Genomic DNA, 14831 nt, shown 5'->3' with positions numbered 1-14831 from the left:
AGTGATTACCTCTGCCTCACTACCCTGTCTGCAAAGAGTCTGAAAGCATGCCTCTTAAATTAGATATATGATAAAAACCTAAACAATATGAACCAAGGAATCATCAGAAGTGCTAGTGATAGCCTCATCTTGTTCTTTTTGAAGTCACCAACAGCAGAGATAAGCCACCACTTAAAGACAGTTGAAAATTCTAAATTGTTGCAAGTTAAATAACATTGTCTCTAATTTTGTGACTACAGATCTTGGAACACAGCAGGACAATTCTTTTCAGTGGTTGAAGAGGCTGGAAGTAATGTCAAGCACAGCCAGCCACTGACTATAGCCATAACAGCACTTCAGCGTTGAACTTTTAGTGGTTTCCATTATCTCCCTCCAAAACAAAAAACATTAATTTTTTCCAACTCCTTATCTTTCTTCCTCAAATCTTTAATTGTCTTTACCACTGAAGCTGAGAAACACACAAAATGTAAACAACAACTTCGGCTATATTCAATACCAGTCATACCTTTACTGATGAGACTGCTGCCTTCATAGGTCTTTCCCCTGGTTTGTCTAACACAGAGGTTGTTGTTTTAGAACTGGAAAGAAAAAGCATGTAAAAACTTTAGCAAACAGGACATTACAGTAAGCCTTTTTGAAAAGACAAAACAAGTAATTGTTTATATATACTCAAATATAAGCTCTCAGCACCTGAAGTTTTCTATTTAGCCAATTCTCATTAGATTTAGAAGCAAACCTTCTCCTTACCATGCACGGGGATATTACTGCTGCTTTCTTCCCTTGCAAAAAATTCTTTGTTTGTTAAAGAATTCAATACAACTTCTAATTGGCATGACAGAAACCATATTTTTAAATCTTTTAGATTCTTGAGCAAGCTTTATGTAAATATAGCCACTCTCCTAACAATACCAGTGTTGCTGTCTCCATCCTTGTCTTACATTTATACTTCTAGGACTGAAATCAAAATGGAGGAAGGTGCCAAAATCTGATAAAAATAGAGTTCTTCAAAGCGTCCAGGTCAGAAAAATCAGAGGAACCCCATCACCACTATAGCAAAGATGTGACATGTAAAGACAACAGCACATCCCCTTAAGAGCTACAGCTTATAAACTATTCTTTCAATGAAGATCTATAAAATCTGTGGTTTGATATCATAAGCAAAGCAAATTATTACTTGTGATCCTGACTAAGCATAGCCCAGGTAAAGAGAAATTAAAACAACTAGAAGAGACTGCTCTTACATTATGCCAAGTAGTATTCATCTACTTGCAGAATGATGCAAGGGTTTTTTTCCAAAGCAATCAATTTTTATAATTTGAGTTTATCTGAACATCTCAGATGTGAAAAAGCATTTACTTTGTGAAGATGGAAGTTAGATGTGGATTTAAATATGGTCTTCATATAACCACCACATTCAGTACCTTAACTTTATATAGAAAGTGCTGGCATTAACCAACTTACACACTTAAAATTTTGGGGATGGGGGAAACAGTACAAGACAGGAAAAATTAATATCCTCCAAATAGGAAATATGGCCTCAGACTAGGAAGAAAAGAAACTCCTATGTTTTTTCCAATATAGATGTACAAGGAGAGTCCAATACTAAATATTTCTTCAGTCAATGATCTTTGGTATGGGTGAAAAGACCTTCAGATATCGATTGGTAAGCAGCAGAGCCACAAGATAATGCTTTTGGGGGCAGATGTGGCACCTCAGGATACCACCTCTCATCAAGTTTCAGGTTCAGACAGGAGCTGCCTCCTCACACTGACAAAGTTCTCTCCAGTCAGGTAACTGGCAATAGTTTGCCGTGCTGAAGAGAGAACTTCCCACTTCTCCAGGTGCGGTACAGTTAACCTCAAAGTTTAGAAAAAAGGTCTGGGAGCCACCCTTGAAAGGTTACCAGCCTTTGGACTGCCAAGTGTGTCTGTAAAATGGCAGTGATGTCACTTCTCAAATGGAAAAACATCATTATGGAGAAGATAAGACGACAAGGTAATGAGCAGCCTGACCAAAAGGCTAGGAAAAAAATACCAGTTGTAATCTGAGCTATCAATTTCTGTATTTCTCCTTTGCTCTTCTGGTTCAACACTAGCTCTAAGAAATATACCACAATGCATAGTGAAATAAACTTAAGGTATGAGCTCATCTTGTAATGGAAGCTATCTCACGGGTGAAAAAATAAACTGTTCTTGTATTTCAGCATTAACTGCAGCAGCCTTTTATATGCACACAGTAGGTATAACAGATTATTATTGCTCTTTTTATTCTTCTCCGATTTTAAATAAGAAAAAATCTAGTTCTCAAAGAGCTTAATATTGCAACTTTTATTTTCAAAAAAATATAACCCCACATTACAGTTTTTAACCTTCGTTCTAACATTTTTTATTTTTAAAAGTCTGAAAATATCTATATTTAAAGAAATTTTATTCTGCTGAACTGGAGTCTGTATTCTTGCTTTTATAAAGCACTTGAGTTTTTGCTTTTAAGAGCATCTGTGTGCTCCTGCACTTTGCATGTCTCTACACCATCTACTACTAGCCAACAGGACAAACATGATTTCATTTTATTTTTTTTTAAAGGTCTAGGTAATGAATGTTTAAAGCCTTCACTCGTTTTAAAAAAGGAAAATTTCGTTATGTACCCTGGGCTCAAGAAACCAGCAAGACATTCTTTTTTACAGAGGGGGAGGTAACTTTAAGCCTCACTGAACACACACACAATTCAATAATATTTTAATGCAACGCTACTTCTGACTTACCATAGAATAATCAAGAGTTGTTAATTTTGCATTACAACTTGAAAACCCTGCTCTAAAGAAGACACAAAGTAGAGGAAAAAAAAAAACCTACACAGGATCCTATAACTAAGTTTCATGTCAACAACCCATACAGATGGGAAAACTGTACAAACAATTCCCAGACATGCTGCATTCACAAGGCTGATCTAAGAGAGTGTATGAAGCCAAACTGACAGATACAGCCAGATTAAAAAAATTCTGCACTGCAATTCAGCAAAACAAACTACAGTAAAGGCCCAGATTCCATACAGCGCAGACTGGACAGCACTGGAAAAGAACCAAGAGGCAACAAGGCAAAGGCAGGAGCAAAGCTGGAGAAAAGGGTTCCAAATTTGTATGCATTGTCAATACAGTCTACTCAGAAATGGCTTCCCAGTCAAAAAAACAAAAAAGCTTTCCTGGGCTCATCCTGAAGGGTAGAGAATCTGGTGTGAGTAAAGCTAGGGCGATTTAACAGGACTCCATAAAAGTGTCCTTATCTAGGTATCCCAGTACCTTATTATTCCAGAAAAGTTACACGGATTTTAGGAATTAGGGCTTTTGTGCAAATTTTCACCTTGCAGAACTCTAGGACCACACTTGTCACCTGTTCAACGTAAGCTAAGAATATTTTCTAGCCTAGGGAAGAAAACAACCTACAAATCTTAAATCGAAAGATAAAACCCCTTTAACATTCCCCTTTTTTGAGTTTCAGCTTAGACAGATGGTATCACTGAACAGAGTTCATATTGACAAACTGAGTCATCCTGTGAAAACTCATGCTGTGTGCATGGTTACACCTTCAACAGACACTTCACACACCTGGCTTGTAAAGACTCTGCTATGCAAGAAAAGTACCACAGTGATATAACACCCAAGAAAAACACCATTCATAGCTTCATTACTGAATTTAGATGTTTGGGGTGTGGGGATGAAGATGACTATGCTAATATTAGAAATATAGTTGTGGGCTGATTTCTGTTCCATCTAATATAGCAGCATCCTGACTCAACAGCAGTTGAACTGGCCCTAGGGCTGGATTTGACCCTCAGCAGTTTACAAACAGATCTACTAGAACTGGATTTTCTTCATATTCAGTAAGAATTGTTTTGGTTTAAGGATAGGAACGAGAACAAAAAAACCTGGGTAATTCATTATCATGTATCTTCTCATCCCAATCCTCAGGTCAGCAGTCATTCAGTTTATGCAAAACCTGCAAGCCAGTGCTGGCCTGAAGCACACTCTTAGAGGAAGAAAGAGGGAGCTGGGGTGGAGGGCGGGGGAAACCCCACACATCCCACAAACCTACCCTTAAAGTAGCACTTTAAAATGTTTTTAAAGTCCAAGTACCTGAACCACGTGTAGCATTTGGACACTAGAAGATGTGAGCTCACTGTCCTGGTTTCAGCTGGGATAGAGTTAGTTTTCTTCTTAGTAGCTGGTGCAGTGCTGCGTTTTGGCTCTGATGTGAGAACACTGCTGACAGCACACTGATGGTTTTGGTTGTTGCTGGGTGATGTTTGTACTAAGTCAAGGGCTTTTCAGTTCCTTGGGCCCTGCCAGTGAGAAGGCTGGAGGAGCACGGGACATTGGGAGGGACACAGCCAGGACAGGTGACCCGAACTAGCCAAAGAGCTATTCCATACCATATGACATCATGCTGCGTATATAAACTGGGGGAAGAAGAAGGAAGCGGGGGACACCCGGAATTATGGCATTTGTCTTCCTGAGTCCCCGTTACGTGTGACGGAGCCCGGCTGCCCTGGGGATGGCCGGACACCTGCCTGCCCAGGGGAAGCGGTGAATGAGTCCCTTGCTTTGCTTTGCTTGGGTGCGCGGCTTTTGCTTTCCCTATTAAATTGTTCTTATCTCAACCCTGGAGTTTTACATTCCTTGTCCGATCCTCCTTCCCATCCCTCTGGGTGGGGGGGGAGTGAGCAAGCGGCTGCGTGGTGCTTGGTTGCCGGCTGAGGTTAAACCACAATACTCACTTAACACAGTCCCAAGCTCCAGAATGATACTCTAGATTATACTTTCATCCTCCTAATTGTAGCCACGTTAAGACTATTGTATTGCAAGAGGAAGAGTCAATTAATTCCTTGCCATATTAAATATCTGTAGTGTCTGGGCTTTCCCTTCCCACCCCAGCTGGTGGGGTGGGCTTTCCCAGCACTGGGTTTCCCCTCAAGTCCTGATCACCTCCTGCCATTACAGACAAGCCCACAGCCATGTCAGACTGTTTCTTTCGAAGTCCAGTATCAAAAGAACAGAAAGGAGGAATACTTTAAAAACATATCATGCCTCCTGCAATTTCTCACATGCAATGTTGCGTAGACTAATCTCAGTCACAATGAAATAAGCCCATACTGAAATAATAAGCAATGAATTGCACATAGTCCTGCCACATTTGCTTGCTTCAGCTTTTGATATTTTAGAAGCAAATAATCTGAGGCATCTAATCAAGTATTTTTACAAGGTATATGCCAGTAGGCATCCAGCCACATATACTCTTGATCACTTCCTAAGGTCCATTTCCCACCGTCCCATAAATGCTGGACTGTGTGAGCTTGCTGTAGAGAGAAGATCTTGAGCTATTGGTGAGTACGAGCGCACGTGAACATGGTATACAGGCTGATTAATTTCTGGCACAATTTGGAGCAAAGGGCAGGAAAGGGTCCTGGACAAAAACTACTGAGCTTCACATGGCTATGACCTGAAATAAGTCATCAAATCACCTCAAGTTAAAGACCACTATCAAGTTAGTCATATTCCAAACAATTGTCTGTGTTCTTCAACCTCGTTACGTTATATATTTTTGAAAAGGCTGCCCTGAGAGTTTATGAAATGTATCACTCCTTACCGCTTACACACAATTTGTAGAGTTATAATGATAAGAATAACATAAGGCTGTAATTCTTTTAAAGTATCATCATCTTTTCCTGATGTGCAAGATGATTCGTAAAATATTCTAAAAGATATACTAAACAGCAACATGTCTTGTGCTGTTCATAAAGAAACAATTCCATAACAATCTCCTGAAAGTAAAAGCCACCTGTAAACCCACCCCATCCACCCCCACCCCCCATTCAGTAATAACCCTGTCAGCATTATCAGCCAATCTGGGGAGGGAGCTAAGCTTTCTTGGGGTAAGCAACCTTTATCATCCTTACCGTACAACTTCATTTGTAAACAAAGCAGTTGATTTGACCTTTTTCAGCATGATTTCAGATGTGGATAAGACTACCCCTTTGAGTTCACTGATATTTATACATAAAGGAAAAGACAGAGAAGTAATGCAAGCCAGAGTTATTAAGACTTACACCGACCTTTGGTGCCATTCACCGTGAATGTGCGTGCCCAGTTTGCAGACCACAAAAGCGAAAGATGCAATTGCTACTAGATACTGTACAAGTGCATAGTAGGATACAAGCCTTGCTGCAAAGAAAAAACAGATAAGGTACAGAGAAGGACTCAGAAGACAGAGAAGAAATTGAAAGGTTACAGAGCTGATCAATGGCACAACCAGAAGTAAGAGTCGTCCTAAAAAGTAACTCTGGCTCTTACCTCACTTTCACTGAAAGCACAAGCAGTAGCTATCTGTGTTACACCCTAGTTCTTGTTTCCTCAGTGGTACTGGGGAATCTGGCCATTGAAAGACATTTCATTTCCACCTGCTGTCACCCTAGCTAAGATTCCTTTTCAAATGCAGGCTATTCGAAACCTTTTCACACAGCCAATGAATCAATACACATAGGTATTTTAAAGGGATGACATATCTGTCTCTGAAAGCAACTCAGGATATTTCCAAGTAAAATGAAGCTGTTTGGGATGTTTACAGACTTGAGATAGCGTGATTTAATACAAAAATCCTCTGTAGTTCAGAAAGTACTTATCCAGCTTTCCTGCAACCACTATAGCCATTCAGGCATATCCAAGCTGTCTGTCTTGCCTTACTCTGAATGGAAGCCTCTGCTTTCCAGAAAGGCCTTTATTTTTCTTGGTAGAATCTGACTTATTTTCTGCAAGTATCCAAAGATTCTGGTTCTTTCCACCTGAAATACATTTCATCTCCTTAAAAAGTCTCAGAGGGCTTAAACTGTGCACCCAAAAATGTGGAAAATTCCAAAGAGCAATTTCTCTGTCTCTGATTCTTTGTATGATCCAAACTTAAAATTCAGGCTGAATCAATAATCTAGTCTCATTAAGTGACTGAATGAAGAGATGCAGATGCTATTGTCCCCCTATTACTAACTGCAGAGGACTGATCATGGGCAGACATTCTAACCAGAAAATCCTGGTCTCACTTCTGGGAGCCAGACTAAGTTATGACATGACAATATGTGTGCTACACTCTACACAACTTTTTCCTTGAAAAGGTAAACTGAAGATTATTCTGCATTTGAATGCAGAACGATTAATACATGACTATGATTTGTCAGCCTTTCACATGCACAGATTCCTTGGGTGATACTGAAAAATAATTTTATTACCTTTGAAATAAGAGGCAAGTAAAATATTTTGGATGGAACTTACAGCTCACAAGTTTCAATCCTGATATATACAAATTAAGTGTGATTAAACACACAGCTTACCTTGAACTAGCTTTCAGTTGTTCTTCTTCTTGATGTTCCACAATGCCATGTGGTTCTGGTGGCACAAATACTTCTTTATCAACATTGCTAACCCAGCTGTTCTTTGCTTTGTTTGATTTGTTCTGACTCACTTCAGCTAGAACATAAAAAAAGAATATTGTTGTCTCCCATACAGCATTTCTTCAAGAAGAAAATACAAGTATTTGCATTCATCCCACAGCTACTTCAAAGTCCACCATACTTGAACTGTGTACAGAGGCAGATCTGGTGCCTTCCAAAGCATAATTTTTTTAATGCTACTAGAAATGTCACATACTGGTCTGAATACTTCACTCTACTGCTCCAGGTACATCTGCTTTAGATCTTAAAGTGATCCTAAATGGAGGAGTTTTATAAATAACACTAGTAAAGACTGATGCTGTAGTTCTTGTAGCTAGATAAACACCGAAAATTTAATCTTGGATCCTGAGGAAACAAAAACAATTAAACCATAGGAAACTGAAAACATGTTGAAGTTCAGTTAATCGAGCCAATTATCCCCTTCCTACAGCAGTAAACTGGAAGTTGGTCATAACTCTCATTTAAGCAGGTGGCTAATCCTTTATGGATAGAATTACCACAATACCACAAGTTAAAAAGGTAAGTATTAAAAGAGAAAAAAAAAAAACCAAACAAAAAGCCCCACCTCATTCAGCAAATGCAAATATATTTGCATTTCTCTCTGGGGTGGGACAGAATCCTATTGTGATAACCTCTTTCAGTCAAAACATTCATTTACATTATTTCCTCTGCTGCTTTTTGCACTTTGTTTAGAAATGAAGAATTTCCTAGTGTGCAATAATGAGCAAGATTTTTATTCTCACTTTTGCTATCCATAACTGCAAGCAAAAATATCTTGACATTTAAATGAGTCATTGAAACCAAGCAATTGCACATATTTCTGAATGTACCAGTATGCCCCTTTGTTCAAGCAATAATATTGGGAGTAATTAACCTTCATCTAAGATAATAGGGCTTTAAGTACTTTCCTTTAAGCTATAAATTGCTGTAAAATTTAGCTAGAATTTTACAGCTGATTTTCATAACCTTTAAGTCCACAATCAGTCAAAACTACAAACATGCTGCACTAACTACCTGTGATTTTTTTGCATTCTTTTCTGTTTCAGGTCTTTTCTTGTTAACTTGAAAAATGCCAAACCATTACACAGTAACCTTAAATTGACTAAAATGCCATTATCCAAACTCATCTCTGGGCATATAGGAATTAAGAACATGTAACATTGCAGGATTAGACACAGGAAGACAAGGTTAAATTGCAGTTACAAAACCCATAGAAAGTAGCAAGCTGTAGTCCATCCATAGTATTGAGAGAAGTACCTTACTTGCTCCACTAGCAGACAGAAAAATCCCTTAATAGAACTTAAAAAAATAAAGATGACAAATGTTATTCTCACTAGGTTGTACTGACGAGTCTTGCCCTTTTAAATCAAAAGGATTTAGTAGAATTAGAGGAACTTTCTCTCCCAGGGATAACGTTAATGGTGATCAGTTCAAAACCTGACCAGGAAACTGTTCACTTCTTATGCGGAAAATCTTCATTTTAAAATGCCTCAGGACAGGAGATGGCGAATGTTAAAAGAGGCATGGCTTTAAAGAACTTCTTGAACAAATTAATGGGAAAAAATTATCCAGAAATACCTCCCCTATTTCAGAAAAGCCTGAGGTGTGATTAGCTGCAGGCTGGTCCTGGCCTTGGAGCCTACACATGCTGCCAGGCTCTCCCAGAGGCAGGACGCTGGGGACACAAGCTTTTGGTCTGGTCCTGTAGGGCAACTCTTACGTTCTCTTTTGTTTTGTTTCTCTCCAAACAAAACACTATTTAAATCCAGTGTTAAACACTATTATTATCTTCCACAATCTGATCTTTAAAAAAAATAATCAGAATATAGTAAATATTAAGTGAGCACCAAGCTTGTCAGCATTACTCAGTTTACATACAATATACTACCTACCTATCTGTACTACTAAATTAATGTCTGCAACTTATCTGACACATAAACATTTAACGAGCATTTTTAACGGATCATTTGCAGGCACCCACCATGATGTGGAGGATAGTGGGTGCATTTAAAGTTATTGTGGACACAGGATGCCAGTTATAGCTGTGAGAGCTCCCAGCACATATTTCAGTAGTTCTAACCACTAGGTCTAGCTGATGGTATCCACCATTAAGCCTCAGATGTCTCAACCTGAGCACCCAAAATCTTGGAAATTCATATTAAAGAGCAATTTCCTCAATCTGATTCTTTGCATGTCCCAGGATAGCTCATAGGGCCTCAAAAATGGAAATGAGAATGCAGTCCAGGAGTGCAGAGGGCTTTTAGTCCAACACAAACACAAGCCAGTCCCTCCTGTTAGCAGTTACCACACAGTTACTCTCACTAACACATAGCACTGGGGGAGAGGAAAACTTACACTGTAAATTACATGGGAAATCTATTTTTTGGCATCATTTTCTGCTTGTAGAGATACCAATATTCTTGTATTTCACAGAAAACAGTGTCTGAGGTTAGTTAACTAAGAGTCAGCCTTTCCGAAATAAGATATAAACCAAATGCTTACCGAGAGTGGCAGGCTTCCGGCGCATGGAAGCTCTAATGATGTCTGCTCCGTGTATCTTATCTCTGTGCCTCTTTGATTTTGCTTCGTAAAACCACTGCCCACTCATATTCTTTAGCTGAACATCATCTTTGACTTTTTCTGGTAAATGCCTGAGGAGGGGAAAAACGAAGAATTTAGATACACACACAATCTACTTACCTGTGTGAAAAGAATAGGCCAGATATTTTTGCTTTGGGGGAAGGGGGGTGTGGGTTTGTTTTGTTTTTTAATGCTGTCTCAGCATGCTGTTTCCATCCTGGTAATCTCCTTTTTTTAATTATGAAGGATAACAATGACCTGGAGAGGGAAGAGTCTCAGCCCTGTCACCGTCAGTAGATCAGCTGAAGTAACTTGGAAAAAATGCTTTGATAGGATACACTCTCAAAAAAAAGACAGGTCTGGAGAAGTCTCCAGTAATTGCAAATCTTGACTTCTTGTCTCCAAAGGTCAGTTTTCCAAGGTTAAAACTGAGATAAGTTAGCAGGACAGCACAAGAAGTCTGTGCCAAGATTAAGTCCATGGCTGTTTGGGGGCTCAGAAGATGTCTTTTCAGGCTGTTCATATGCCAGTACTTTTACACACACATTCCAAAAGTGTACTGGAAGATGGTGCCATCTTTTCCATACGTTACACAAAACCCCTTATATGAATACAATGAGTTACAAAGGAAGACAGCATCACATGACAGAAACGGCAAAATAAGTTTGTGCAATTTATTGATCTACATGTATGTACCACATGAAATGCAGCCACTTTAAATACCGTGAAGGAAATTTTTAATAATTTTACTTCAGGCTTCAGGGTCACTCTGCTTCTACGAAACATACTTTAATAGAATAAGGAGTTGCTGTGTGCAATTTGAGAGGTTGTTTTCTTTCCTCATTAGGCATAAACACAGTAGGTATATGCTTATACATGACTTGAAGACTAACCCACAGACCAGGAAGGTCACTACACAGATTTAGAGAGTACTTAATCAAAAAAAGTCAAGTCAGGTGTCATCTGCCTTCTCCATTTATGCCCTTTCCTTCAGCAAAACAAGCTAATAACAGATCCCAAGGGAGAAATCAAAACAAATCAGGCTACTCAGAGACTTTAAGGCTAAATACAGTCCATAGTGCTGTGGGATGGTGCTACCTCCCACACACCTGATGGCCATCATAGAATCATAGAATGGTTTGGGTTGGAAGGGACCTTTAACAGTCATCTAGTCCAACTGCAAGGAGGTTCATGCCGCTTTTATATTGCTGACGAGTATAGAAGAAGGAATTTTAGTGCAATCAAGCAGCTATGATGACAGTCATTTTATTATAGGTTGCAATTTGACTGTCAAGTACAGACAACCATTCACAGCAGAGAAAGGACACTCAGCCAGTCCTAACCCCCACACTAAGCTAGACCATTCTCATCTATCATTTAACTGCTCCTTCATACTTGTATGGCCAGAAGTGAAAAGGCTTATTTGAAAGCATCAGCTATACTAGAATTTTCATACCCAAACTTCTTTTTGAAAGTACTGTCAACAGGCAGCCCCTCCTAGGTGTGTAAATAACTTCTGTCTCTCGACTCGGCTATACACAGTCGAGGCTTCCAGGAGCTGAGGTCACCATTGGCATTTTTAATGCCAAGATTCAACAGTCCATAGCATTAGCAGGCCATTTAAAATTTGGCTCTTGCTTATAACTGTGCTTTTCCAAGAGCCAAAATATGTTCTTCACATATGCCTCAGGTCTTCCAGGTTGGAGCAGGAGCACAGCAGTAGCTTCCTTCTGTCTTCAAGCAAACGTATTACTCATGTATGAGCCAACTCCTCATTGCTCAGCCAGTTTATGAACACAGCCAGCTGGAATAGTGGAAATATGGAATGCAAGAATTTTTACGCAGATGACTGCATCTCCCTTTCACCTTCTCTCCTATCTGTTATTTGTCTTCTCAGAAGAGATGCTGCTTAGGGCTAGGGACTGGCTTTTCAACTATCTGTACAGCCTGCAGGGCAGGTGAGATCTGACACCAGCTAGTGCTTCAGGGCAGTATGATAACACATGCCAAGGAAGGTTCTCTAGCGGGAAGTTACTGAGTCACAGGACAAGTATTCATTCAACACGCTTACCCCAGACACTGCTCACTCCTTTCACCTTTGTATTCAGCTACTGAAACTAGGGTGTGGTAGGAGACCTTTACAGGTCAGCTCAGACTGATAAATCACTGTAGAAGTGGACAGGATCCCAGGCCCCTCAGCTGTGTCAGCCTATTTAGCTGCTTGTTGGACTCTCAGATCTGTGACGGATTAACATAAGCAGGACAGAGACAGAGGCACGGATTTGTCATGGCTCTAAACTCATTAAGTATCACCCATGGCCAATGCTGCTGTTATTTTGGCTGGAAGTGAGTGTCAGGCACTTTGCTCCCACCCCTGTTTGCTGCCTATGGAAATTTAGCGTACCTTAACTCCACCAGCTCAACAGGCCTTCTAGACTTCGGGAGATAATTATGCTGGCTAACAAAGGTACAAACGTGCTCTCAATTTACACAGTACTTCCTCCACAAATGTCCTGTCTGACTGATAGGGCTTGTATGTTAAGACCTGACAAAAGCTCACAGCAGCTGACTTACAAACTACTTTTGCCTCCTCACCTTGATAGCACTTGACCTTTGTTAGCTTGGCTTCCCTGTCTCTTCAAGAGAAGTATTTCACCTCTCAGTTCCATCTTTTGAAGAACTAAGAGCAACATAAATATTAAAGCTACTCCCAGATATTCCCCAGTCACAAATAAAGAAGCAGATTTCCATTATCAGAAAGACAATTAGTTCTAGGTCTTGGCAGGGAAAAGAGCATTTACGAAGCCTGTGATCACTGACATAGGCTTGTTGCAAGAACAGCTGCTGAGGTTACAAACCGGAATTTTTACAATGCTACTTGAATTCTCAAGCTCTACTATGAGCAGGCCTTAGCAGTAATATCAAACTGCTTGCACTGCGTGGGCCTGTTTCACTGTCAGGCATTAGATTTAGATTGTGGTTTACCCTGAAAGGTATTGTGGAAAAATCAGACTGCAGCCACAGTTTTCCACTGCTACATACACCTCCCAGCACACCACAGCAGGATTAGAAGCCAACAGTTGATTCTACACTAGCTCTCCAGTCAACAAAAAGGCTAACCAAGTTGTCATTATGTTTTCTTCTTCTTGGTGACCAAAGAACTAGTAGGCATCCAGATAAAGAGTCAGATTGCAGGCTCAGTTGCCAAATTTGCAATTAGGAGAAAATGCAATAATGGCTTTACTTATGATGTAAGGATGTATTCTGGAGTCCCCCAGTGGCCTGTTAAAATGCCAGTCTGCCTATGTTGCAGTTTTCAGAGTGCAACAGCCTAAAATTACAATAAAGCTAGTGCCTGTTTCTTCTATAGGACCATTAAACTCAAGAAAATGAAGGTCAGAGCTAGAAGGAATTCACTCTAAAATCCTTTTAAAATAAGCCCGAGTTCTCCCATTACTTACCATGATTTTTCCACTACACCTAGGCAAAACATTTTTGATGGGAAGGTGATAAATTTTTCATCCACCAGGGCATTAAGTACATGGAGAATTACAGTGAATGGGCATACAGAGCAACTGTAATGTAACGTCCAGCACTCTGCAGGCAAACAGAAAACCTACACATGTATTAACTGGGTTGTTTCTCCCCACCTCCAGAACATCTGATAGTGGGCTAAATCACATGGTACCACTGTAAGGCAGGAAATCTGCTCCGATATAATCAGTCCCTGTCTTCCTATCAGCAAATCCAGAACGGTTTATCTTACGCTTTGGAGGCTATTGTAATAGCTCATTGCATGTTAGGGCAAAGTGGTAATGACTTCTGTTTCTTTTTTTGAAACAACCATCTAGCAATATATACCTGTATCTAAAACTGTTCAGCTACATCCTCAGCATCTCTTAACTTCTTCCTCTGTACCCCCTTTATTCATAGTCCATACTACAAGCCACTACAGAATTTGCAAGATGTGACAACTGACATCTTAACTTCTTTTATGGCCTTATTCCTCAACTGACAGCTTAAACTGAGTTTGTCAGACAGAGGAGTGTATGGTAGCAGCACATTCTGGGACTTCTCGTGACAAAACTAAGAAGCATTTAAATCAGGGTCTGTATTTGGCTCAGAGACACAGATTCATTAGCATCTCACATGCCTTATTCTGAACACATGGAAAAAGCACCCTAGTGACTGGTGGCAAAACAAAGGCTTTTTGAAGCCTGATACCACCATCTTATCTACAAATTCACTTCCAAAACCTCCCTCCTGCAAATGAAATACCAAATGAGTGGAGAAGGTGAAAGGAGAGATAATTTTGAAAATTTACTCTCAATTCTATTTGCTGCAAGCAAAGCCCAACCAACAAAAAGACAGCAAACAATTTCAGTTCTGGGTCACTTTCTGGACACACAAAATAAACTTTTTGTAGTATCACTCTTAGAATAACAGGAGAAAAAGGATATTAGACCAGGCGTTATAAGTGTCGACTTGCCACTTAGATTTTTGTCTACTTCTTCTTAGGGAGTGGGAAACAGCTGTAAAAGGTTTACAAGGCAAAAGGAGTAATTGTTTAAACATTCTACATTGCACAAGCATGCCTCTTCAGTCTGCACATATCTAGATAAGGTGTAGGAAAAGTCTGTTCTCTGACATGTTAGACAACTACACCCAAAACATTTGCAATGGGCAGTCCCAAGTAGAGAATACGGATTATTTCTTTTGCACGTTTGCTGCACACATATGACTTTCAAACAAAAAAAAAT

The 14831-nt window shown here is 39.8% G+C and overlaps 1 protein-coding gene across 2 annotated transcripts in view; it reads right to left on the bottom strand.

Moving 5' to 3' along the window:
- Positions 1 to 14831, bottom strand: part of SYTL2 (synaptotagmin like 2) — a 64482-nt gene that overhangs the window by 25013 nt on the left and 24638 nt on the right. For both annotated transcript variants that reach the window (XM_055702906.1, XM_055702905.1), the window contains exons 3-5: positions 9994 to 10142; positions 7372 to 7507; positions 506 to 578 (exon numbers count right to left, since the gene is read on the bottom strand). In XM_055702906.1, the coding sequence (XP_055558881.1) occupies positions 506 to 578; positions 7372 to 7507; positions 9994 to 10142 (358 nt within the window). The remainder of the gene's footprint in view (positions 1 to 505; positions 579 to 7371; positions 7508 to 9993; positions 10143 to 14831) is intronic.

Source organism: Falco cherrug, chromosome 2 (genome assembly GCF_023634085.1).
Source record: "Falco cherrug isolate bFalChe1 chromosome 2, bFalChe1.pri, whole genome shotgun sequence".
In the NCBI taxonomy this organism is placed as follows: Eukaryota; Metazoa; Chordata; class Aves; order Falconiformes; family Falconidae; genus Falco; species Falco cherrug.
The sequence above is the reverse complement of the archived record's forward strand: the minus strand, read 5'-3'. Positions and strand labels throughout refer to the sequence as shown.